At 45.3% G+C, this 25,934-nt stretch overlaps 1 protein-coding gene across 9 annotated transcripts in view; it reads right to left on the bottom strand.

The window, feature by feature from the left end:
• The window catches only part of ARMC9 (armadillo repeat containing 9), a 177,307-nt gene extending 151,865 nt beyond the window's left edge, over nucleotides 1-25,442 (bottom strand). For 7 of the 9 annotated variants that reach the window (XM_038001389.2, XM_038001390.2, XM_038001392.2 and 4 more), the window contains exons 1-6: nucleotides 25,355-25,442; nucleotides 17,363-17,454; nucleotides 14,945-15,070; nucleotides 8,232-8,402; nucleotides 6,449-6,604; nucleotides 437-529 (exon numbers count right to left, since the gene is read on the bottom strand). In XM_038001389.2, coding sequence (XP_037857317.2) covers nucleotides 437-529; nucleotides 6,449-6,604; nucleotides 8,232-8,402; nucleotides 14,945-15,070; nucleotides 17,363-17,413 — 597 coding nt within the window. In that variant the 5' untranslated portion in view covers nucleotides 17,414-17,454; nucleotides 25,355-25,442. Of the gene's footprint in view, nucleotides 1-436; nucleotides 530-6,448; nucleotides 6,605-8,231; nucleotides 8,422-14,944; nucleotides 15,071-17,362; nucleotides 17,455-25,169; nucleotides 25,329-25,354 lie in introns of those variants that run through there. The other 2 variants (XM_038001387.2, XM_038001391.2) reach the window with 2 other exon arrangements.
• Between the last annotated feature and the right edge of the window lie 492 nt (nucleotides 25,443-25,934).

Genomic DNA, 25,934 nt, shown 5'->3' with positions numbered 1-25,934 from the left:
TGTACACCTACCATGGGTAGATTTTACACCTCAATAAAGTTATTTAAAAAGAAATCCCAATTTGAATGACAAGTTAGATTGTTACCTGATCCATATGTCATGGCCTGAAGGCCTTAAAAGTGGTTAAGTGATATTTTGCAAATGGACAATTATCCCAAGGAGTTCTTTTACAAGAAGACAAACTTTCTTTTCTACCAAGCCAGCTTCTAGCCACATGACATCAAAATAAGACCTAGCCAAAAAGAAAGTCTCAGAGACCTAATGATATAGAAGTTGATCTCTATAGGCCCTGCCACTAATGATTCTTTGATCTTGTAAATATGAAAGCAACACTATTAATTATCCCTATTTAATGAGGCAACCTAAGCCAGTGTGCTACTCTAAATAAAATCTGCTCTAAAACCATAGGTGGTCTCTATTTGCTTCAAAAGGATACATATATTGTTAAAAGCTTTGGTGTGTTGCTGGCTTTAAATATTAAAGCTAGAAACTTTTCCAACTTCAACTTTAACTCTGGAGTCCAGGAATCCTAAAGAAAAAAACAAGGGAACAAAAACACAAACATTAGATTACTAAGTACCAACAGTATCATCAAGTTGAGGTCATTAGGCCAAAAAACCCTGCACAGTGATTGAAACCAAAAGCAAAATGTCTTGCCAGTGCTGTGAGGCTGTGAAAAACAGGTTTAGGACATCTGACCAACTCATTTATAGAAGATTCAAGTGTCCACAGTAGGAAGAAAAAATAGAGTTCTTTCATAAACAGGGAAAAAATAACCCTGAACATGATTTGAATATTTCACGTGATTTAAACACAGTCGTGACAAGGAACCTTATTAGGCTGCATACCAAAAATAGTTCAGTACAGTCTAGGCACGCACAGCACTGGGAGGCATAACATAAACAATTATCACTAAGTTACTGAGACTTTCCCCAAGAAAGGGACTCATTTCCACAAACCTCATCTAGATAAGAAAAAAGGACAGAAGCTATTTTCTGCCACAAATACCCCATCATGTCAAGAATTATGATATAGTCTTAACATGATTTATCCTTTAAAAATAAATTATTTATCTCAAATAATGCTTATTAAGAAGAAAAAATTAATGACTTAAATAAGAAAAAAACATAACAAGTAACTATCTTTGTCTCAGGACAATTTTCCTTATACTCTTTATACAGAAATATCTTCTACCCAAACCAAGAAGTTCCACAAAAAAAAGCAGCTAAGCCACTAAAAATGCATACCCACCATCCTTTTGGATGCTGCCCCATGGCCCTTGGGCCTTTCCATCCTTCTCCACTGTCTGCCTCTCCAGCTGTTACCTCCTCCACGCCTCCCACCCCCACCCAATCATTCTAGCCAGTATGTCATCTGATTTCTGGAAAAAATACTGCCAGATGAGCAGAAAGTTCTTTTTTTTTTTTTTTTTGAGACAAGAGTCTTGCTTTGTCACCCAGGCTGGAGTGCAGCGGCTTAAGGTTCAAGCGACTCTCCTGCCTCAGCCTCCTGAGTAGCTGGGATTACACGCAAGTGTCACCAAGCCGGGCTAATTTTTGTATTTTTTTTTTTGGTAGACACGGGGTTTCACCATGTTGGCCAGGCTGGTCTCGAACTCCTGACCTCAAGTTATCCACCTGCTTTAGGCTTCCAAAGTGCTGGGATTACAGGCAAGAGCCACCATGCCCAATCAGAGAGTTCTTATATTTTTAAAAAATTGTGTAATTCCCTTATACTGCATGATAACTTTATTTATAACATGTGTGTTATTATGGATTGAACTGTGTTCCCTCAAAATACATGCTGAAATCCTAACGCCTGGTACCTCAGAACATCAGGTCGTTGGGAACGGGGTCATTGCCAATGTAATTAAAGTTAAGATAAAGGCCACACTGGAGTAGGGTGGGTCCTTAATCCAATATGACTGGTGTCCTACAAGAAGAAAATTTAGACACAGACACAGAAGGAAGACAGCCATGTGATGATGGAGACAGAGACTGGAATGATGCTGCCACAGTCACAGAACACCTGGGGCTACCAGAAGCTGGGAGGGGAAAGGAAGAATCCTCCCCTAGGATTCAGGGACAGCATAGCCCGGCCAACACCTTGATTTCAGATTTGTAGCCTCCAGAACTGTAAGACAATGAATGTCTGCTGTCTCAAGGCACCTGGCCTGTGGTACTTTGTTAGGGCAGCCCTAGGGAAATCACCCAAGTGCTACAACTCAAGGTAGTCTATGCTCAACCACACAGAGAAGAATCTCAGGAAAGGACTGCTACATCTCAAAAAACAAAACGAAATGCTTGGGACATGCAGACCTCCAGTTAGATTGCTCTGTTGTTGACTACTATTTTGTATAACCAACAAATATGTGTTTTCAATGTAATTACTTACTTTATGATGCTCTGGTAATGACAGGGATGAGACTGAAATAAAGCCTCTCTGGACATGAGTCACTTATATTTTTTGTTGACCATTCTTATTTTTTCTGTGCTTTCAACTCTGAGAACAAGAACATTTCCGAGCTGGGCGTGGTGGCTCAGTTTGTTAAATGAAGAGATGGTCAGAGATAGGAGGAAAATTAGAAGGAAAATTAGAGCAAGGAAGCCAAGGAGTTATTTATTTATTTATTTATTTTGAGATGGAGTCTTGCTCTGTGACCCGGGCTGGAGCGCAGTGGCACAATCTTGGCTCACCCCAACCTCTGCCTCCTGAGTTCAAGAGATTCTCCTGCCTCAGCCTCCAGCGTAGCTGGGATAACAGGCATTAGCCACCATGCCTGGCTAATTTTTGTATTTTTAGTAGAGACGGGGTTTCACCATGTTGGCCAGGCTAGTCTGGAACTCCTGACCTCAGGTGATCCGCCCACCTCGGCCTCCCAAAGTGCTAGGATTAGAGGCGTGAGCCACCACACCTGGCCTAAATTTTTAATATATTAAAGAAATAAAAGAGAGGAAGGAGTGAGAGACTATAAAAATGTCCCAGCAAATTTGAATAAACAACAACAATAAAAAACTTCTAATAAAGAGTTAACTGAAATTACAAATTCTATGAAAAGGTTAAAGAACAGACTAAACATAGCTGGAGGGTGAGTTTGTGAACTGGAAGGCAGATGTGAAGAGATCACCCAGAATACAGCCAGAGAGATTAAGAGAAGGAAAACATAAGATATTAAAATGTATGGCGAGCACAATGGTGTGCACATTCTTAGCACCACTCAGCTGAACCCTCGAAAATGGTCAAAATGGTGGCAGTGCATGCCTATAGTCTAGCTACTCGGGAGGTTGAAGTGGGAGGATCACTTGAGCCAAGGAGGTCAAGGCTGTAGCGAGCTATAATCATGCACTTCAGCCTGAGGGATAGAGTTTTAAAGAGACTCCATCTCTTTAAAAAAAAAAAAAAAAAAAAAAAAGTCAAAATGGTAAATTTTATGTTATGTGTATTTTATAATTTTTTTAATAAAAAGACATGGAGAACATAATAAGTCTCATATACATTTAGTCAGATATCTAGGAGATAATAAAGAGAATGGTAATATACAAAGAGATACAAATTGAGCATTTTTCAGAGTTGTTGAAAGACACAAAACTTCACATCCAGGAAACCCAACAAATCCCAAGTAAAAATAGAAATCTATCCCTAGAAACCCTGTAGGGAAATGATACAATCCCAGAGGCCAGAGAAGAGATGGATCACCTACAAAGGAACAGCAATTAGACTGACAGCCAACTTCAAAATAGCAGCAATGCAAGCTAGGAGATGGTGCAATCTAGCTAAGCTTTGTATCTTCAATGTACTAAGAGAAAATAACTGTAAACTTAGTATTCTAAATCCTACCTGAGAAAGCAATAAAGACACTGCAGTCAAACAAGAACTGAAAGAAGAGATCTTCAAGAAAAGGGGGTTTTAAAGATTGTACTTAAATAAGAGGAGACAACTATCCCAGATGGAAGGTCATTAACACAAGATGGAATGATGAACAAAAATACTAGTAGCTATAAGGGAAAATCTACACACACACTGATTGCATAAAATAGTAAAACTTCCTAATTTGTACATTTAAAATATGTAACTAAGATACTTGGCGGAAAAAAAAAAAAAGCACATAAATTGCAAAGGGGATGAATGAAGTTAATGCATTCTGAGTTCCCTGAATGTTCTGGAAGAAAATAAAGATTAAATGTAGACTTTATGGCTGGACGTGGTGGCTTATACATGTAATCCTAGCACTTTAAGAGGCTGAGGCAGGCGGATCACCTGAGGTCAGGAGTTCGAGAACAGCCTGGTCGACATGGTGAAACCCCGTCTCTACTAAAAATACAAAAATTAGCCAGGCATGATGGCGCGTGCCTATAATCCCAGCTACTCGGGAGCCTGAGGCAGGAGAATCGCTTGAACCCAGGAGGTGGAGGTTGCAGTGAGCCAAGATCGAGCCATTACACTCTAGCTCGGGTGACAAGAGTGAAACTCCATCTCAAAAAAAAAAAAAAAAAATTGACTTTATTATGTATACATACTAAAAATATCTGTTACCATTAAAAGAACATATGTAGACTAACAAAAGAAAAAAATGGAATAAAATCAATCTCCATGAATACGGAAGGTCATTAAATTCCTTAAACCACCAGAAGCTGAACTCCATCTTGGAACACCAAATCTGAGTGAGTCAAGCTGCCAGCTGCAGCCTCTGCTAGGCCCCATCCCTGATTCTGCCAGCTCTGCTGCCACCTGGATCCAAGCTTTATCCATGCTGCTATGCCTCAGGAACGGAAGTCTCACTGTGAGAAAATCTACCGTCCCCTTCCAAGATTATTTATTTTTAGAAATTTTTCAATTTAATTTTTAATTTTTTAAAATTTATTTTTATTATTTTCTTTGTTTTAATCCTCCAAGACATCTGAACCCTTCCAAATTTAACCACCTTCTTAATGTTTATTTCTTCAACTTTCTGGGAGAGGAAGTAGGTAAATCTAGAATGATCAAGAAAAAACAGCAAAAATTTCAACTTGGGCTACTCTACAAAAGGCCTGCTTTAATGAAAGCAGTCAACTAAGTAGCCTTCAGTTTAGCAGTTACTATTCAGGAGGGATGAAAGTTGTTTTACAGAATTATAACTGAATGGGATGCTGAAATGTACTGGGATTTGGAAGAATTGCATCAGTTGCTGTTGAGTGACAGAGTGACCTGGGTGACAGAATGAGACTCTGTCTCCAAAACACAAACAAACAAGGCCAGGCGCAGTGGCTCACGCCTGTAATCCTAGCACTTTGGGAGGCCAAGGCAAGTGGATCACCTGAGGTCAGGAGTTCAAGACCATCCTGGCCAACATGGTGAAACCCCATCCCTACTAAAAATACAACAATTAGCCAGGCATGGTGGTGCGCACCTGTAGCCCCAGCTACTCAGGAGGCTGAGGCAAGAGAATCACTTGAACCCGGGAGGCAGAGGTTGCAGTGAGCCGAGTTTGCGACACTATACTCCAGCCTGAGCGACAGAGCAAGACTATCTCAAAAAAAACCAATTAAACAAACAAACAAAACATACTTGTGTTAAAATTCATGGAACTATACATCCTGAAAAGTCAATTCTATGTGTGAGAAAGTAAAAAGTTTAAAGTTGCCATTCGAGCAGGTGAGAATCCTTGCTTGCTATAATTTTTTTTTTTGAGACAAGGTCTTGCTCTATTGCCCAGGATGGAGTGCAGTGGCACTCTTGGTTCACTGCAACCTTCACCTCCCGGGTTTGAACAATTCTTCTGCCTCAGCCTCCTGAGTAGCTGGAATTACAGGTGCATGCCACCACACCCAGTTAATTTTTGTACTTTTAGTAGAGATGGGGTCTCCCCATGTTGGCCAGACTGGTCTCGAACTCCTGGCCTCCAGTGATCCACCCACCTCGGCCTCCCAAAGTGCTGGGATTACAGGTGTGAGCCACCGCGCCCAGCCAACTTTCTGTAACATTTTAACATTAGTAGACATATGCCTAAAAACTACTTTTGTTTGCTTTGATGTATATGTAAAGGGAATCACATAGCTTGTCCTCTCTTGTATCCAGCTTAAGATTTCATCATTGTGTGATTTAGTTCATTCATTCTCATTGATGCATAACATTCCATTGTGTGAATATAACACAATGTATTTATGCATGCTTCTGTTGGTGTACAATTGGGTTGTTCCTAGTTTTTGCTATTACAAAGTGTTAATTACTGTAACTCTTCCAGATTTAATGTATGTACAAGTCTCAAACCACTGCTAGTACAGGATGGCAAAAACCAAACCTAACTAACCATCTAATAGAAGACTGACTAAAAAATTATGGCTAGAACTAAGAATAATAACAGAAGCAAATTTTAGTTTTTTAAAGCATCATTCAGAAACCCCCAGCTTATAGAAGATAAAACCACAATGTCACCCAGGACCTGACACAAGAGTTAAAAGCTGACACTTACCTGGAAGAGTTCTTTAAATGAGGGGTGCACCATAGGGTTGGGAACAAAAGGAAGGGCATAGAAAGGAAGAAACTCTGTGGTCTGGCTCAAGGCTGCCCCTTTGGTCTCCAGGTAGGTTTTGAAGTAAGAAATCTTTTCATCCAGCTCCTCTTTGTCCTGGAGGAAGGGAAAGCACTTGTTTGAGGTCTCCAGCTCAATGCCCAGTCCATCTGCTCACCCCATCCTCTCTCTGAGCCTCCTTCTGTCCCAGTCACGTCGCTGGCATCCCCTATCTAGCCTGGCAGGTGCGTTGTCTCTAGAATTCTACCATCCACCCTAAATTTCCCCCTTAATGAAACTTAGCAAGATCAGAGAACTGTATATACAGTTCAATATGCTGCTTTTTAACTTTATTATTGCCATTTTCTCACATCCTTAAAATTCTTCATAAACATTTTCAATGGCAGGACAAAACCTCATCTTGTCTATCACATTTATTTAACTAGTTTCCTCATTATTAGACAGACACATGGCTTCTACTTTTCAGATACAAATAAGTATCTGTCTGCATTCCCATGCCTCCAGCAGGAGCGGTTTCTAAAGGTTAACAGGCATTTCTTTATGGTGTTTGGAAACAGAAGCTTCCATCTCACTCCTTTCCTTTCTTGTGCTAAGGCCTGGGCTTGCTCCGTGTCACTATTCCATGTGTATCCCAGGCAAGTTAGTTCCCCTCTCAGGGTTCTACCTCCTCTTGGCCCTCAATGAGAAAACCAGAGTTGGTGAATGTGGGGCTTTGCTCCCACACTGGCTCTACCAGTCATGGCCTTCACAGTCTCGTACACAGACTAACCTGTTCTTACAAACACATCTCAGTTGACCTATACCAGGAGGCCCTCTTTTGACCCCCAGACATAAAAGAAACAGAAATACAAACAGAAAATGAAAATCTCCTGTGATCTTCCTCGGAAGAGTAATAACCTGAGGAACAGCCTTCCAACAACTACTACAATGTACGCTCCTGCTGCTCCCTCCACCACTGTCCCCACCTTTGGTGTTCTGACAGTCTCATGCGTTCACATTGGTCCACAGGGCAGTAATTAATGCACGGGGTCAAATGCCAGCTCGCCTCTGTTGCCCTTCTGTCATCAAAGCTCAGCCACCCCAGCAGCTTGACATTTCAGCCCTCTCCTCTCTTCCCATCTCCAGCCCCATCTGGGAAAGGACTGCAGATGCTAAATTCAACCTATCACTCAAAAGGACTTTCCACAAAGAGACGTGCCCTTTTCCACGACTTAAGTTTAAATGTGTGTTCTGGCCAGACACAGTGGCTCATGCCTGTAATCCCAGCACTTTGGGAGGCCAAGGTGAGAGGACTGTTTGAGCCCAGGAGTTCAAGACCAGCCTGGGCAACATAGCAAGACCCTTTCTCTACAATAAATATGTAAATAATTTTATGTTCTAATATAGGGTCTAATATGCAGCTGAAATATGGATTCTCTTAGACATACATGTCTACAGACAAAATTGCCAAATAAACTTAATTTTGATGAGGTTTCAAAAACTTGAGGTATTTAGGAAAATAATATAGCTTTAATTACAGAAATTATCAAATCTCCATAAAAATTAGAATATAAGCTACTGGGAATATGGTAGAAAATCACTCCTCATGATAGAGGATGCCTATACCTTGTAAGCAATATAACAAAACAGCCACATATAAAATCCACACCCATGTGGACAATGACAGCAAACACTGTTCCTTAACACACCATTCAGATCCACCCGCAACACCAGGTAAACCCACCGGTCTCCCCACAGAGTGCTTCAGAAGATAGATGGCAAAATGGATGTGGAGATAGAATTCCAGCTTCTGGGCAAAGGAGTCCCCATCTCGGACGGAACTAGGAATATGCTCCTCCCACAGACTGAAGAACACCTTCTGGTCTCCGTCGTCAAATGCAGCAACAAGATCCTTCTGTGGAGAAGACATCAGACTACACCTCGTTGTAAATGTCAACACCCAAAATTCTCACAACTCACACCACCACAGATTTCCCACATACTCCTTTTCAGAGGTAAAGGATAGAAAAACAGAGATCCCACAGGATTCAAGCTCCTGAGCCTGCGATTCCTGCAGACCAACCCTGGTTTCCCACACCTTTGCAATACCTAATCTGGGCACTATGAAGAACACACAAAACATTTAAGGTCTTTGAAACAGAAAGAATAAGGCATAGAACAAAGACTTGGGGCCAGAGAACTCATGGACACGTAAATATACTGAAGTCACCCTTTGGACCTGCTGACCCACAGCATGCAACTGACAAAAGCTATCCAGACCGAGTCTAGCCGGGCCTCCCAGGAACAAACCTCACATGCACGGAAGGTTGCTGACAGCATGGTTCCACGTCCTGGAGTGGCCGGGAGCCCACACACACTGACCCAGTCAATCCTGGACCTAGGCAATAGCACTGCCACTTGCCCCACTGCTAGAAGCACACCAGGCTGAGATGGAGCTGAAGGAAGCCACTATAGACCCCAATATACCATAAGGTGACTGTCCATGCCTGCCAGCTGCAGCTGCAGCGACAGAGAAGGCTGGAGGTGGAGGAAGGAGCACCAACTCAGTGCCGTTTGACCTGGGACAACAGCGTCATGATTTAGCATGCACTAGTTGAAAGAATTCTGGAGAAAGGAAGTGGCAATTATCATGTCACCTGTGTCACAAGGAAGATAATTCACCTGTCACAAATACCTGTGGCATAATTTTGTGGATTTAAGTAAAAGGCAGAAGTGAAAGAACTTCCTAAGAGTCTAAAACAATGCAGCTGCTACTGTTCTTTTTGTATCGAATGCCCAAGATATTTGGACTTACATTTTATGCTCAACTCCAACAGTGTTTCTGAGATTGGATTTTCTATAGAATCCCCACTTCCCCACCCAATACCATTGTTACTTACCACCATTATTGGCCTTTGTTCTTTTATACTTCTAAAAATGAGTTCATGGGTGCAGTGGCTCACACTTGTAATCCCAGCACTTTGGGAGACCAAGGTGCGTGGATCATGAGGTCGGGAGTTCAGCCTAACCAACATGGTGAAACCCCGTCTCTACTAAAAGTACAAAAACTAGCCAGGCGTGGTGGTACATGCCTGTAATCCCAGCTACTTCGGAGGGTGAGGCAGGAGAATTGCTTGAACCTGGGAGGCAGAGGTTGGAGTGAGCCGAGATTGTGCCACTGCACTCCAACCTGGGCAATAGAGCGAGACTCCATCTCCAAAAAAAAAAAAAAAAAAAGTCAGTTTACGTGGCCGAGCATGGTAGCTCACACTTGTAATCCCAGCACTTTGGAAGGTCAAGGCAGGCAGATCATTTGAGCCCAGGAGTTCAAGACGAGCCTGGACAACATGGTGAAACCCTGTCTCTACTAAAAATACAAAAATTAGCTGGGCGTGGTGACATGTGCCTGTAGTCCCAGCTACCTGGGAGGCTGAGGTGGAAGGACCATCTGAGCCCTGGAGGTAGAGGCTGCAGTGAGCTGAGATTGCACCACTGTATTTCAGCCTAAGCGACAGAAAGAGACCCTGTCTCAGAAAAAAAAAAAAAAAAAAAGAAAAGAAAAATGTTTACAGATAATTTTCCTGCAAAATTGTCATTTTAAAAAATTACCTGTTTTATCTGTTTATAAGCAAATTTCCTAACATCAAATGGAAACGTATAGAGAACAAATAATGTGACAGTGTTTGGTTCACATAGGTCAAAGATGTTGATTGGTAAGGAATCCTCAAATCTGAATATCACAAAAATGTGCACTATGTCATGTGATCAAACACTGTCTCTGAATACTGCCTGATGCTGGAAGGTGCCGGTTACATTTCAAGTAAACTCAGAATTTTTCTAAGAAGCCCTACAATGAGCATCTACCTCCTCAAGGCTGGCTCTTCTATTCCTCCTGGACACAGGCAAGGGACAGTCTGTTAGCAGCTGTGGGTGGGGGTTGCCAAAACAAAGCCCAAGCAGCCGAATACAGCCACCTCTTGGAAGAATTTGGGGAAGCTGGCTAGAGACCCGCATGCTTGTTAATGACTGCCACAAAGGTGAACAGATCCTCCCGGGGCAGTGCTGTGGGGCCAGGCTCAGCCCCACGCTTGCCTCTGCCAAGGTCCCAAGCAAGCCCTGTGACCATTCCTGAGGAGGCCTTGCCACGAGAAGTGCGGTGACCAAGAGCTCTGTGACTGTGTGATTGAGGTGAGCGCAGACTCTTGTGAAATGTTATGGCTTAGAGAAAAGGTATTTTCTTAACATGGCTTGGCAGAGTCCACAAGTCAAAAGGCCCATCTACAGTTTGTTCTAAGGTCTCTATTTGTAGATCTGAAACCACAAACCTTTGCTGTCATCATAATCACCTCTATCATCCTTCTTAACTCATGACTCATATTCTGAACCTGGAAATGGTCCCTGAGCTTAAAATAATATCCACACATAAAAGAATCCACTATTATAACTTACAATCACAAAATACTAGTGATGTTCTATAAACTATGATCAAAGCAGAATCAACAAGATGAGAAAATGTGTACACCATCAATAGTAACTTGTAAACACACATGCTTCTTACATCTCACAACAATGTAAACATACTTAACACTACTGAACTATACACATAAAACTGCTGGGGGAAACTCACTATTTTTTGAGTTCCACTAAAAATTAGCATATTTTGCTAAACCTCAGTTCTAGATGTATTTTTTTCTTCTTCTTTTTAAATTTTTTTCCCCACTCTTCTTCACTCAAACCAGACATTTCATTTGGGAAATCTACCATAGTGGGGGACACAGCTGTTGATTGGATGAGCAGAAAAGAAATGTTTGTGACAATCAGAAAGGTTCAAGGTCTTTCAAGTTATATAAAAATGAACCTGAAGACATCAGAGAAATACAAATCAAAACTATGACAAGATATCACTTCAAACCCATCAAAATGGCTAACATTTTAAAAACACACAGAGAGAAAATAACAAGCATTGGCAAGGAAGTAGAGAAACTGGAACGCTTAAGTACTGCTGGTGGGAATGGAAAATGGTACAACCACTTTGTAAAACAGCTTGGCAATTCCTCGAAAAATGAAAAATAGAGCTACCATATGATCCAGCAATACTTGCTGGCATATATCCAAAAGAACAGAAAGCAAGGCCTTAAAGAGATACTTGCACACCCACGTTCACTGCAGCACTATTTTTTTTTTTTTGAGAACAAGTCTCGCTCTTGTCCCCCAGGTTGGAGTGCAATGGTGCAATCTTGGCTCACTGCAACCTCCGTCTCCCAGGTTCAAGCTATTCTCTTGCCTCAGCCTCCCGAGTAGCTGGGACTACAGGCACTGGCCACCACGCCCGGCTAATTTTGTATTCTTTTTTTTTTTTTTTTTTTTTGGTAGAGATGGGGTTTCACAATGTTGGCCAGGCTGGTCTTGAACTCCTGACCTCAGGTGATCTGCCTGCCTCAGCCTCCTAAAGTGCTGGGATTACAGGCGTGAGCCACCGCACCCGGCCCTAACAGCATTATTCTTAATACCCAAGAGGTGGAAGCAACCGGAGTGTCCATCAATAGAAGAACAGATAAACAAGCTAGCTGTGGGGTGTGTGTGTGAATATGTACCAGAGAATATTATTCAGCCTTTAAAAGGAAAGGAAATCTTGTCATATACCGCAACATGAATGAACTTTGATGACATTATGCTGGGTGAAATAAGCCAATTACAGAAAGACGAATACTGTATAATTCCATTTATAGGACATATCTAAAGTAGCCAATTCATAGACGGAAAGTTAAGAATAGTGGCTGCCAAGGCCTAGGGGGAGGATAAAGGGAGAGTTTTTCAATGGGGACAGAGTTTCATGTTTGTAAGATGAAAAATTCTAGAGATCCGTTTTACAACAATGTGAACACATTTAACACTACTGAACTGTACACGTAAGAATAGTTAAGATGAGACATTCTATGTTATCTTTAATCACAATTTTTTTAAAAGACCTGAAGAGACATTTGAGTGTTCTCAGATGCAGCTGGAGCTGAAAGGCAACCAACTGGGAACCCAGTTGGAAAAGTGTACAGCAGCCGCCTCTGGAGGGACCCGATAAGCAAAGAAGCTTCACGACACAGGGCCTGTCGGCCTTACCCTGTATCATCATATAATCTGGTCACGTGTGAACTCCACAAAAGATTCTCACTGTTCTGCTAGTTAGGTATTGAGGATTTGCTACATTCCTCTCAAATGGTAGCTTTAATTAACAGATGCTCACATACACTTCCCACGTGTAGGGTAAAGGTCTTTTTTTCATCTAGAAAGAACCAGGGAAGCCATGTGCTGGGGAGTGAAGCTGATTCCCCGAGGAACACAGTTCACTCTAAGAACCTGTTTTCGCCTCTAATAATGACTGTATTCTTTTATGTTCTGAATGTATCTCTCTGGGGGAGGGGGTGCCAGGGAGGTCTGGCTCCTGTAGCATCCACAGAAAAGTCTGTGTTGACAGAAAGCAGCAGCAGCTCAGCATCCAGGGGCCTGAGGCCTGAAGGGGAGCAGGCAGAGGGTTCAGCCCTGCCTTGAGCTCCATAGGCCACTTCAAAAGTGCCCCTCTCTCAACAGTGCCCATGCCAGGCCATTAGGGAGTCAAGTACTAGAAGAAAACCAGCGGTGGCTGCCACCTGAACTCCGGCTACTCAAGGGGTTTACAAGCCAAGCCTCAAATTATTTCTGGAAGTAGGTATGTTAAAATTTAAAAATCTGTTAAAGTAATAAGGCCAGGTGCAGTGTCTCATGCCTATAATCCCAGTGCTTTGGGAGGCTGAGGCAAGAGGATCACTTAAGATTGGGAGTTTGAGACCAGCCTGGGAAACACAGCAAGACTCTGTCTCCACATAACTTTTTTTTTTTTTTAATTATAAGAATAAAATAGACCAGGCATGATGGCTCACATCTGTAATCCCAGCACTTTGGATGGCTGAGGCAGGTGGCTCACCAGAGGTCAGGGGTTTGAGACCAGACTGGCCAACATGGTAAAACCCTATCTCCGCTAAAAATACTAAAACTAGCCGGGCATGATGGCGTGTGCCTGTAATCCCAGCTACTTGGGAGGCTGAGGCAGGAGAATCGCTTGAACTCAGGAGGCGGAGGTTGTAGTAAGCCGAGATCCTGCCACTGCACTCCAGCCTGGGCAACAGAACACAACTCCATCTCAAATAAATAAATAAATAAATAAATAATAAAATCATCCAAAGGTGAAACATGCTGTCTCAGGAAATGGTCAATGGAAATATTCTAGGTGAACTGATTACTTATCTGGCATATTACAAATGAGATCGAGACATCAAATAATGGTTAAAATAATGACTTTTTTTTTTGGAGACAGGGTCTTACTCTGTCACTACAGCTGGAGTATAGCAGTATGATCATGGCTCAACGCAGCCTTGGTTTCCTGGGCTCAAGTGATCCTCCTACCTCAGGCAACTAAGCAGCTACAACTACAGGTGCATGCCACCACGCTTGGCCAATTTTTTATTTTTTATAGAAACGAGGTTCCGGCTAGGCGTGGTGGCTCATATCTGTAATCCCAGCATTTTTGGGAGGCCAAGGCGGGAGGATCACTTGAGGTCAGGAGTTCGAGACCAGCCTGGCCAATGTAGTGAAACCCCATTTCTACTAAAAATACAAAAATCAGCCAAACACAGTGGCATCTGCCTGTAATCCCAGCTACTAGGGAGGGTGAGGCAGGAGTATTGCTTGAATCCCAGTGGCGGAGGTTGTGTTGAGCCGAGATCGTACCACTGTACTCCAGCCTGGGCTACAGAGTGAGAGATTCCATCTCAAATAAAAAGAAAAAGAAACGAGGTACTACTGTGTTGCACAGGCTGGTCTTGAACTCCAGGGCTTATGCAACACTCCTGCCTTGGCCTCCCAAAGTGCTCGGATTACAGGAGTCAGCCACCATGCCCAGCCAAGGATTTTTAAGTTCCCTTCTAACCCTGAGAGTTGAGGTCTGTATAACCTCCCCTGCAGCCCACTGGTATTCAGAGTTGCTCAGACTTCCTTTCATAGACCCACCTCGTCAGTCTCACTCTTGCTCCCTGTTCCCTCCAACCTCCCCAAGCTAGAATGCAAATGCTGTACTGGCAGGGGCTGGATTTCGTTTGTTCGCTGTTGGATCCCCAGTGCCTAGAATTAATAACCTGAAACTCCTCAGGAGGAAGGCTACAATTGTCTCAGTTCCTGAACATTGCATGTTTCTTCTTTTCCTTCTTCCCAAGAAATGTTTGTGAAAGATCTTATATGGCTACACATTTCCTAGGGAGGGTACAGAGATTTAAAATGGCATTATTAGTTCATCTATAAACACTTGTGCAATCTAAAGTAACTCTGAGCAAGTGCTCCAAAACTATTCCAGCACTATCCAATGGCAGCATTTTCCACAAGTTGGGAGCATCTTGAATTATCTACAGGGATGAAAAATAAGCAAAATGTTACCTGAATTGTCAATGATTTCGAGTCTCTGAAAGATCCACCTACTGTTTTACACAATGGTTTTCCTTTTATTTTGCATTCTTTTGAAAATGTTTTCAAGGTGTCTTCAAATTCAGCAAAATCTAAATACTATAAAAAATAAATAATTCAATTAAACAGCAAAACAAACAAATAATCTAATTTAAAAACAGCCAAAGGATCTGAATAGATATTTATCCAAAGAAGACATTAAAAGGACCAGCAGATACCTGAAAAGGTGCTTAACATCACTAACAATCAGAGAAATGCAAATCAAAACCACACAGACATAATTCCCTCACACCCGTCAGAATGGCTATTACAAAAAAGACAAAAGATAAAAACTGTTGGCAATGATGTGGAGAAAAGGAAACACTTGCATACTATTGGTGAGATTGTAAATTGGTACAGCCATTATAGAAAACTGTATGGAGGTTCCTCAAAAAAATAAAAACAGAACTACCGGCCGGGAGCAGTGGCCCACGCCTATAATCCCAGCACTTTGGGAGGCTGAGGTGGGCAGATCACAAGGTCAGGAGTTCGAGATCAGCCTGACCAACATGGTGAAACCCCATCTCTACTAAAAATACAAAAATTAGCCAGGCGCAGTGGCGCATGCCTGTAGTCCCAGCTACTCAGGAGGCTGAGGCAGGAGAACTACCTGAACCAGGGAGGCAGAGCTTGCAGTGCGCCGAGATCACACCACTGCACTCCAGCCTGTTGACAGAGTAAGACTCCATCTCAAAACACACAAACAAACAAAAACAGAACTACCAGATGATCCAGCAATTCCATTTCTGGGTATAGACAGAAAATAAAATCAGTATTTCAAAGAGATATCTGCATCCGCATGCTCATTGCAGCATTATTCATAATAGCCAAGATATGGAAATGATCTAGGTGTCTATCAATAGATGAATGGATAAAGAAAAAGTGGTGTCAGGTGCGGTGGCTCACACCTGTAATCCCAACACTTTGGGAGGCCGAGCTGGGCAGATCACAAGGTCAGAAGTTCGAGACCAGCCTGACCACATGCTGAAACCCTGTCTCTAATAAAAACACAAAAATTAGCTGGACGTGTTGGCGGGGGCCTGTAATCCCAGCTACTTGGGAGGCTGAGGCAGGAGAATCGCTTGAACTCAGGAGGCAGAGGTTGCAGTGGGCCGAGATCGCGCCATTATACTCCAGCCTGGGCAACAGAGCAAGACTCTGTCTCAAAAAAAAAAAAAAAAGAAAAGAAAAGAAAAGAAAAAGCGCTATAGGCCAGGTGGCATGGCTCATGCCTGTAATCCCAAAACTTTGGGAGGCCGAGGCAGGAGGATTGCTTAAGACCAGGACTTTGAGGCCAGCCTGGGTGACAAAGCGAGACTCCATCTCAGATAGATAAATTTTTAAAAGAAAATGTGTTACACAGGTAGGGTGCAGTGGCTCATGTCTGCAATCCCAGAACTTTGGGAGGCTGAGGCAGGAGGACTGCTTGAAGCCAAGAGCTCAAGACCATCTTGGACAACAGAATGAGATCCTATCTCTACAAAAATTAAAATAAAATCTAGCTGAGCATGGTGGTGCACGCCTGTAGTCTCAGCTACCTGGGAGGCTGAGGCAGGCAGATTGCTTGGGCCCAGGAGTTCAAGGCTACAGTGAACCATGATCACACCACTGCACTCCAGCCTAGGTGACAGAACAAGACCTTGTCTCTAAAAAATATATATATTCACCATCACACCACCAAATTCCAAATCTGCATTTGCATGGTGGGTGCCTCATTCTTGCTCCAGACCCATGGCTCTCGCAACCTGCAGATGGTTACTCACAGAGTTAAGCAGCAGCAAGCACCAACCATTTCTTTAGCACCAGAAGGTTTAAGGCCTGGGCCCTACTTGTCAAAGCTTTTAGTGTAGGAAACCTAGGCCATTACCAGACAATGAGTTAAAAAAATTATGATGCATCTACTCAGTGAAACACTCTATGGCATTCAAATGTCTAGGGCGGATCATAGGCAGATGTTCATGCTATATTATTGTTGGCAGATAAAAAGCAAGCTACAGAACAATGTATCATCCCATTCTGCAAAACAAACTACAGGCATATGAACATATTTTTACTATTCATAGAAAGAAGTCTGGGAGGGAAATTTCTTTTTTATATTTCTGTAGTGCTTGAATCTTTTACCATGGACATGTATTGTTTTTATAATTTTCTTTCAAGGGACTTTTTAAGTGACTTTAAGATCTGTTTAGTTATAAAAACAAAATGTAAATGCATGGAATATTATATAATAGAAAAATAGCTCCAACATAACAATAGAAGAAACACTATAAAGCACTAAACAGTTGGTTGCATTTTAAAACACAAGTTTTCAAGATGTTTCTCTGTGACCTCTGTTTTGTATAATATACCTACCTCTCTCACTAGTCCAAGTAATTCAGATTCATGAGCCAGAATGTCCCCCATATTGAACTGTTACTGGTAATTAGTTCTCACAGCAAAAATCTCTAGAAGGCAAAAATAGAAGAGCTTTCATTTCAACCACCTGTGAAACCACAAAAAGGTGGTTGTGGTGAGCAGAATAATGGCCCCAAAGACATGCATGCCCCAATCCCCAGAACCTGTGAATACGTGAGGTTACACGGCAAGGGGGAATTAAGGCGCAGATGGAATTAAGGTTGCTCATCAGCTGACCTTTAAATTGGGGGATGATCCTGGATTACCCAGGTGGGCCCAAGGCAGTCACAGCAGAGGGAGGGGGGCAGACGGAGGCAAGAGTGTCAGTGTCAGGATGATGAGGTGTGAGAAAGACAACAGCCACTGCAGGCTTTAAAGGGGTGAAAGTGGCATAAACCAAGGAGGGTAGGTAGCCTCTAGAAGCTGCATAAGGCAAGGAACAGATCCTCCCAGAGCATCCAGAAATGATCAGTCCCCGCAGACACCTTGGCTTTAGCTCAGTGAGAGCCATTTCAGACTTCTGACCTCCAGAACTAGAAGATAATAAATCTTTTTTGCTTTACACCACTCAGTTTATGGTCATTTGTTCAGTAGCACTAGGAAATACAATGGCTAAAGTCAAAAGAAACTCTTCCTACTCTTTCTACCAGCCCTCCCTCGAGGTGTACCCAAAGCGGTCATTCCCCACGGCCCACATCCCAGGCTCAGCCCAAACCAGTTGCCTGTAACCCCAGAGGAATTAAAAAGTCTGGACTCTAATGCTAACCACGCCATTCACTGGCACCCAATCTGGGGCAAATGACTGAAATGCAGAGCCTTTTTTCATCTATAAAATTCAGAATGTATCAGAACTCTTCCAATTTTTTTTTTTTTTTTTTGAGATAGGATCTCACTCTGTTGCCCAGGCTGGAGTGCAATGGTGCGATCATAGCTCACTGCAAGCTAAAACTCCCGGGCTAAAGTGATCCTCCCTCCTCAGCCTCCCCAGTGGCTAGGACTATAGGTGCATGCCACCATACCCAGGTAATTTTTTTTTTTTTTTTTTTTTTTTTAGGAGAGACGGGGTCTTACTAAGTTGCCAAACTCCTGGGTAATGCAATCCTCCAGCCTTGGCCTCCCAAAGTGCTGGGATTATAGGCATGAGCCACCACACCCAGTCAGATCTCTTCTGAGTCTGTAACCTTACATTTTTCTGGCAGTGCCTCCCCATCTCCTCTCTCTCCACTCCAATCCAATTTCTACACTTTTAACAATGAGCATTCTCCTCCTGCTTGGGACCCTCCTGTGGTTCCACCACCCTCCAGATGAAGGCGAGACTCCTTGGGCCCAGCTCCCAAAGCCTTAGACAACGTGGCCTCTGAACAGAACACTCCCATTTGTTCTGTAAACCTGAGCCACAATGGCCACTGTGTGCTTCCTGTGGACACCTACTGAACACCCAAAGCCCACACCTGCCCTCGTGAACTCTGGCTCACTGCCCTTCCTTCAGATACTCACGTCTCATTCAGGTCTCTGCTTAACTGTCACCTCCTCAGTCTTGCCCCGACCACCCTTTCTAAGAGGTCGGCCCATCACTTCTCAGCCCTTTCTGCTGCTTGATTCTTCTCAACAGCACCTGACAGGTGTTCCCCTGGCATCCCCAGTGCCTAGACCAGTGCCTGGCACACAGTACGGACTCAAAAACACGGACAAAGTAGAAATTAATTCCAGACATGAAGAAAACAGTGCAAGGAAAGGGACAGAACCTGAAGGAGATGGGTACAGGGTTATTTTAGATGGAGTGGTTGACGGCCTCACTGGGAATGTGACATTTCAGCAAAGATTGAGCGCTTGGATCTGGGGAAGAGGGCTTTGCTAGGTCACAGGCCTCAGGCCGCAGACCTCTGCAGTCTTGGGGTATTGGGATGTAGCTAGAGGTGAGGCAGAGAGCAGCAGGCAATCGGGGGCCGGAGCCAGGTCAGGTGGGCCTTGCAGAGCTGGTAAGTGGCTTGGACATTAGGCTGAGAGTAACAGGAGGCTCAGAGAGAATATGGAGGAGGGGACTGACACCACCTGTTTTTTGGTTTGTTTGTTTGTTTGTTTTTCCTGAGACAGAGTTTCCCTCTGTTGCCCAGGCTACAGTGCAGTGACATGATCATAGCTCACTGCAGACTCAAACTCCTGGGTTCAAGCAATCTTCCCACGTCAGCCTCCTGGGTATCTGCGCCTACAGAGTGTGCTGCTATGCCCCAGTAATTTGTTTTCTGGTTTTTTTGTTTGTTTGGTTTTTGGTGAGGTTTTTTTGTTTTTGTTTTTGAGACAGAGTCTCACTGTTGTCGCCTGGGCTGGAGTGCAATGGCACAATCTCAGCTCACTGCAACCTCCGCCTCCCGGGTTCCAGCAATTCTCCTGCCTCAGCCTCCCGAGTAGCTGATATTACAGGCGCCCACCACCATGCCTGGTTAATTTTTGTATTTTTAGTAGAGATGGGGTTTCACCATGTTGGCCAGGCTAGTCTCGAACTCCTGACCTCATGTGATCTACCTGCCTCAGCCTCCCAAAGTGCTGGGATTACAGGCGTGAGCCACCGTGCCCAGCCTTGGTTTTTTCAGAGACAGGGTTTCACCATTGCCCAGGCTGGTCTTGAACTCCTGGGCTCAATCCTCCCTTCTCTGCCTCCCAAAGTGCTGGGATTACAGGGGTGAGCCACCACGCCCGGCTGCTGATGTCCATTTTTTAATATGCATGTTGCCTGTTCCGCAGAGAAGACTGAAGGGGAGTGGGAAGAGGGAGATGAGTACCGCTCAGCCCATGCCAGCCATGAGCGTCATTCGGATAAGCAAAAGGGGCCATGAGTGTTGTGAGTCCAGATGGAAAAAGCAGAAGAGGCACAGTCTGCAGACGGGCTGGTTGTGGGACATGAAGGGAAGAAGGGAAGGAAGAACCCTGGGATCTGAGCAGCTGGCTGAATAGTATGTCATTTCATGAGTCAACGAAAACATGGGGAAGGACTGTTTTGAGGTCAAACCAAGAGCTCTGTTTTGGCTGTAAGTCTGAGCTGCCGGTTAGACATTCCAGTGGAGGTTCCGAAATGGTCAGTGGGTATTATAAGAACTAAAGAAAGAGGAGAGAGGAGAGAAACACGAAGGGTCACTCAACAGTCAACAGGTTTATTTCAAACCTGGGAGGGACTTCCAACAGAGTTAGGTCAGAGCCACACTCTCTTACAGACTAAGAGTTTTTAAGGATTCAGGGTGGGAGAGTTTATCAGAGGCTTGGACTGCTTCTGTCTCTTTGTTGTGCTTATCTGGGAGGGAGAGTTGTATGTCTGTTCCCATACATCTTTCTGCAGCTGGAGGCATACCCCGCCAAGTCTGCTTTTAGCTTCCCTTAGTAGATCTGAAGGGAACACAATGTCCTTATTAGGGCCCACTGTTATACTGAGGCCCACTGTAAGAGGGTGAAGTTTGGCAGGTACCCAAGAAACAAACCTGTTGACTGTCGAGTCACCCTTCGTGTTTCTCTCCTCTTTCTTTAATTCTTACAGATACATGAGCCTGGAGTTTAAGGGAGAAGCAGGAACGGCATTCAGAGGGATAGCAGAGAATATTGGTGCTGAGCAAAAACACAGATTTAGTGATTAGAAACGAAACAGGCTGGGTGCAGTGGCTCACACCTGTAATCCTAGCACTTTGGGATACCAAGACAGGCAGATCACCTGCGCTCATGAGCTTGAGACCAGCCTGGGCAATGTGGCGAAACCTCATCTCTACAGAAATACAAACATTAGCCAGGCGCGGTGGTGCATGCCTGTAATCCCAGCTACTGGGGTGGCTGAGGCAGGAGGATCACTTGAACCAGGGAGGTCAAGGCTGTAGTGAGCTGGGATCGTGCCACGGCACTCCAGCCTAGGTGACAAAGAAAGACCCAGTCTCAAAAAAAAAAAAAAAAAAAAAAAAAAAGGAAGCGAAACAAGAAATAAGGTGTGGTGGCTCACACCCGTAATCCCAGCACTTTGGGAGGCCAAGGCAGGCGGATCGCCTGAGGTTGGGAGTTTGAGACCAGCCTGGCCAGCATGGTGAAACCCCATCTCTACTAAAAATACAAAAATTAGCTGGGCGTGGTGGCAGGCACTTGTAATCCCAGCTACTCTGGAAGCTGAGGCAGGAGAATCACTTGAATCCGGGAAGCAGAGGTTGCAGTGAGCCAAGATCACGCCATTGCAGTGCAGCCTGGGCAACAGAGCGAGACTCCATCCCAAAAAAAAAGGAAAGAAAGAAACAAGGTCATCAGCTGCACGTAAGAAGCAAGGTGACAGTTTGGAAAGAAATGAGGGTGGGAACCAAAGTAACTACAGCAACATGGCAGGGTTGCTGGTAGTAGAGTCCATTTAAGATCTCTAGACTGGAATCTAAAATAGAATCAGTCTGCACAGTTTTGCAGCTCTTCTCCAGGCACTTGCAGCTGAGTTTGGTTAACCAATGCGAGAGGTTCTTCTAGAAGAGAGAGGAAAGGGGAAACAGTACAACCATGATGGGATACTGGAACTAATCAGGTTACGAATGGGGGAGGGGAACACACATAAGGCAGCTGCAGGGCAGAAGAAGCGGTGGGGTCCGAGGCCTGCGGAAGGAGCCACGTTCCAGTGAGCAGGAAAGATGGAAAGCAGTGGGCAGACAGTGGGACAGATGCCTGAAGGCAAGACTTTGAAGGTGACTAGTACTAAAAAGCTCTCAACCAAGGGAGTGGGTGGATGAGGAGGATGGAGGAAAGAGATGCCTGCAAGTAAGGATGAAGAACTGGAGGGGCCAGGATGTGGAAACCCCCAAAAGTGAAGTAAAAGAGATGAAGGGATAGGCAGCCAGCCGGGTGCTAGAGGCTCCGAGGGAACTAGAGAGACTTGCCCTGGGAAATGGCTGCCTCAGGGAGGGCTGGCAAAGGGTACAGTGACTGCCATGTGCTTCAAAGGAGCTGGGGTTTGTGAAGGAGCGGGTAGTGATCTGGAAGCAGCAATGAGGAGCAGGCAGGACACCTCCCCACGCACACCAGCCCTGCCAGATGCAAAAGGGGACAGAAGAAGGCAGTTGCTATTGGAGGACACCCACCTCTCCAGCCTTTCTCTGGACCTATGCCTCAAATCCATCCACCTTCCCCCTACCTTCTCCTGCTCCTTGCTCCCTTCCACCAATCCCACATTGGACCCTGCCAACAGCAAACTCCTGGCCATTTCCCCACACAACAAGCTCTTTCAGGATCCTAAGCCTGTGGGTGATGTATGTTCTGAACCCCAGGTAAACATGACTCATGATTCCAAGCAAAGTCAGACTTAACCCCCTTCAAGAAGTCTTCCATGACCAACCCCTCCCTTCTTTCCCTACCAAGAATTTTTTTATATTTTTATTTTATTTTATTTTATTTTTTTGAGACGGAGTTTAGCTCTGTTGCCCAGGCTGGAGTGCAGTGGCGGGATCTCGCCTCACTGCAACCTCCACCTCCCAGGTTCAAGTGATTCTCCCACCTCAGCCTCCCAAGCAGCTGGGGTTACAGGCATGCGCCATGACGCCCAGCTAATTTTGTTGTTGTTGTTGTTGTTGAGACGGAGTTTCACTTTTGTCGCCCAGGCTGGAGAACAAAGGCGCAGTCTCGGCTCACTGCAACCTCTGCCTTCCAGGTTCAAGTGAGTCTCCTGCCTCAGCCTCCTGAGTATATGGGATTACAGGCACCCGCCACCAACGCCCAGCTAATTTTTGTATTTTTAGTAGAGACAGGGTTTCACCACATTGGCCAGGCTGGTCTTGAACTCCTGACCTCAGGTGATCCACCCGCCTCAGCCTCCCAAAGTGCTGGGATTACAGGTGTGAGTCACCACACCTGGCCTAATTTTTGTATTATTTTAGTAGTGATGGGGTTTCACCATGTTGGCCAGGCTGGTCTTGAACTCCTGACCTCAGGTGATTCGCCCATCCAAAGTGTTGGGATTATGGGCATGAGCCACTGTGCCTGGAACTTCTTTTTTTTTTTTTTTTTTTTTTTGAGGCGGAGTTTCGCTCTGTCGCCCAGGCTGGAGTGCAGTGGCCGGATCTCAGCTCACTGCAAGCTCCGCCTCCCGGGTTCACGCCATTCTCCTGCCTCAGCCTCCCGAGTAGCTGGGACTACAGGCGCCCGCCACCTCGCCCGGCTAGATTTTTGTATTTTTTAGTAGAGACGGGGTTTCACCGGGTTAGCCAGGATGGTCTTGATCTCCTGACCTCGTGATCCGCCCGTCTCGGCCTCCCAAAGTGCTGGGATTACAGGCTTGAGCCACCGCGCCCGGCCGCCTGGAACTTCTTATAACCTGTTCACAAAGACGGGGAGCTGTATTTAAATTTCGTATCCCCAGAACCTAACAGAGTGCCTCGTAAGCAAGAAAGGTACTCAAGGCATATGATGAATAAATGAAGCCTGAGCTGAGGGGATGGCATTTTAAAGGCCCTGGAACAGGAAAAGTGAGTTTGTGAGAATTTGAGCTCCTTCCAACCTCAAGGCCTTTGCACGTGTTACTCTCTCCGCCTAGAACACTTTTCCCTCTCTTCACCTGGTTAACCACTGTGCCTAATAAACATCACCTCCTTAGAGGAGTCCTCCGTAAGCCATCTAAATAGCATCTGCTGTAATCAACTGTCATTGAACGTTGAGTGCTGCTGGGTATCCTACTACTCTGACATTCTTAGAAATTACAGAATTGGCTGGGCGTAGTGGCTCACACCTGTAATCCCAACACTTTGGGAGGCCGAGGCAGGCGGATCACCTGAGGTCAGGAGTTCAAGACCAGCCTGATCAGCATGGTAAAACCCCATCTCTACTAAAAACACAAAAATTAGCCGGGCGTGGTGGCGTGTGCACCTGTAATCCCAGCTACTAGGGAGGCAGAGGCAAGAGAATCGCTTGAACCCAGGAGGTGGAGGTTGCAGTGAGCCGAGATTGCGCCACTCCACTCCAACCTGAGCAACAGAGAAAGATTCCATCCCAAAAAAAAGAAAAAGAAATTACAGAATTTTCTCTAAACTTTCATATCATAATAGGTATCATTTATTGAGGGTATATTGTATGCCAGGCAATGTGCAAAATGCTTTACATTTAATCTTCATAGTAAACCTGAGAGGTGAATGTACTTTATATTTTCCCATTCCAGATGAGGCAATTTGAGGCTCAGGAAGTCTGACACACTCCCAACAGCCACAGTAAGTGACTAAGTGGCTGATATGAACCACTACACAGTATTTCCCCAAAGTCTGGACCACCTAAATAAGAATCAGTTGGCACCTTTGTGCAAATGAAAATTCCTGCCTCCACCCTGGTCTTACTGAACACCGTGGCAGGCACCATGCCCAGAAATCTGCCTTTTAAACAAGCTCCCTGGGTGACTTTTATACACTCTCAAGTCAGCTTTTGAATTCCTACATAATAAAGATTTAGGGCCTGCAAACGGGTGGGATTACGGGATTTGTATGGAAGCCGAATCTGCATAGCACGCATCCTGTTTTTCCTTAGATTAGGTGAAATCTGGACTTCACCTGGGTGCCTGAGGAACGGGGCTAGCAGATGGAGATTATGAGGGAGATCTAAACCCCGGGTAACCCGCTCGCACCGCCACCACCAGCTGGACGGGTTGGGGGTCCCCCTCCAAGTTTGGCCCGCTGCAGCAAAGATCAGGGACTACTGCTGCAGCAAAGATCAGAGAGTACTTGCGGGAAGCAGCTGCGCCCGTCCTTGCTTGGGATGTCCAGGAGGCCGCCTCGGCCCTCACCGGAGAAAGATCCCTGGACCGCAGGCGAGAAGTGGTAGCATCCGGCGGCGGCGGAGCGGGCGCGTCGCGGTTTTTCTCGGAACAAGAGGTCCGCAGAGCCTCGGCCCTCCAACCCCACCGCTGCTCCTCCCAGCACCAGGACGGCGGGCTGAGGGTGACCCGGCTGCATCCGGGGACGCGCTTACCTGCTGCTCGGCCGCGGACACTCGCGCTCACCCAGCCCGGCCGCCACCTCGGCAGCCGTCACCCGGGCAACCGCTGCCGCCACCCCGGCATCACGTGGGGCAGCGCAGCCAATCGCGCGGAGCGCTGCCGGCGCAGAGCAGCCTGGGAGGGAAGGTGGGCAACCCCGAAACGTCCTGGCGGCGGAAGTGAGGGTCCACGGCGCCGCAGTGTCCGCCGTTCTCGCGCGGGGTGTGCGCGTTTCGTGCGGTCCCCTCCACCACTCCGCTTTTGTTCGTTCGTTCATTCATTCGTTCATTTCCCCTTCGTTACGCCAGTCACTGTGCCGGCTCTGGGGATGAGCCGGAGCAGGCTCAACCCCTTGCCTCAAGGAGCTCGTGGTCGCGTAGAGAACACAAACCAGGACCGTGTGGTGTCCGTGGGAAGAGTCAGACGTGGTTATTCCCATCTTACCGGAGGGACCTGGGGCCACCTTAGAACCAAAAGTGACGCCCAAGATATGCATTGAAGCTCCGGGCACCAGGGTCCCGCCCCTTGCAGCAGTTTCCAGGGATTTCAGAGAAACTTTTTGTTTTCCATGTG

The sequence above is a fragment of the Chlorocebus sabaeus genome, chromosome 10 (assembly GCF_047675955.1).
Source record: "Chlorocebus sabaeus isolate Y175 chromosome 10, mChlSab1.0.hap1, whole genome shotgun sequence".
In the NCBI taxonomy this organism is placed as follows: Eukaryota; Metazoa; Chordata; class Mammalia; order Primates; family Cercopithecidae; genus Chlorocebus; species Chlorocebus sabaeus.
The sequence above is the reverse complement of the archived record's forward strand: the minus strand, read 5'-3'. Positions and strand labels throughout refer to the sequence as shown.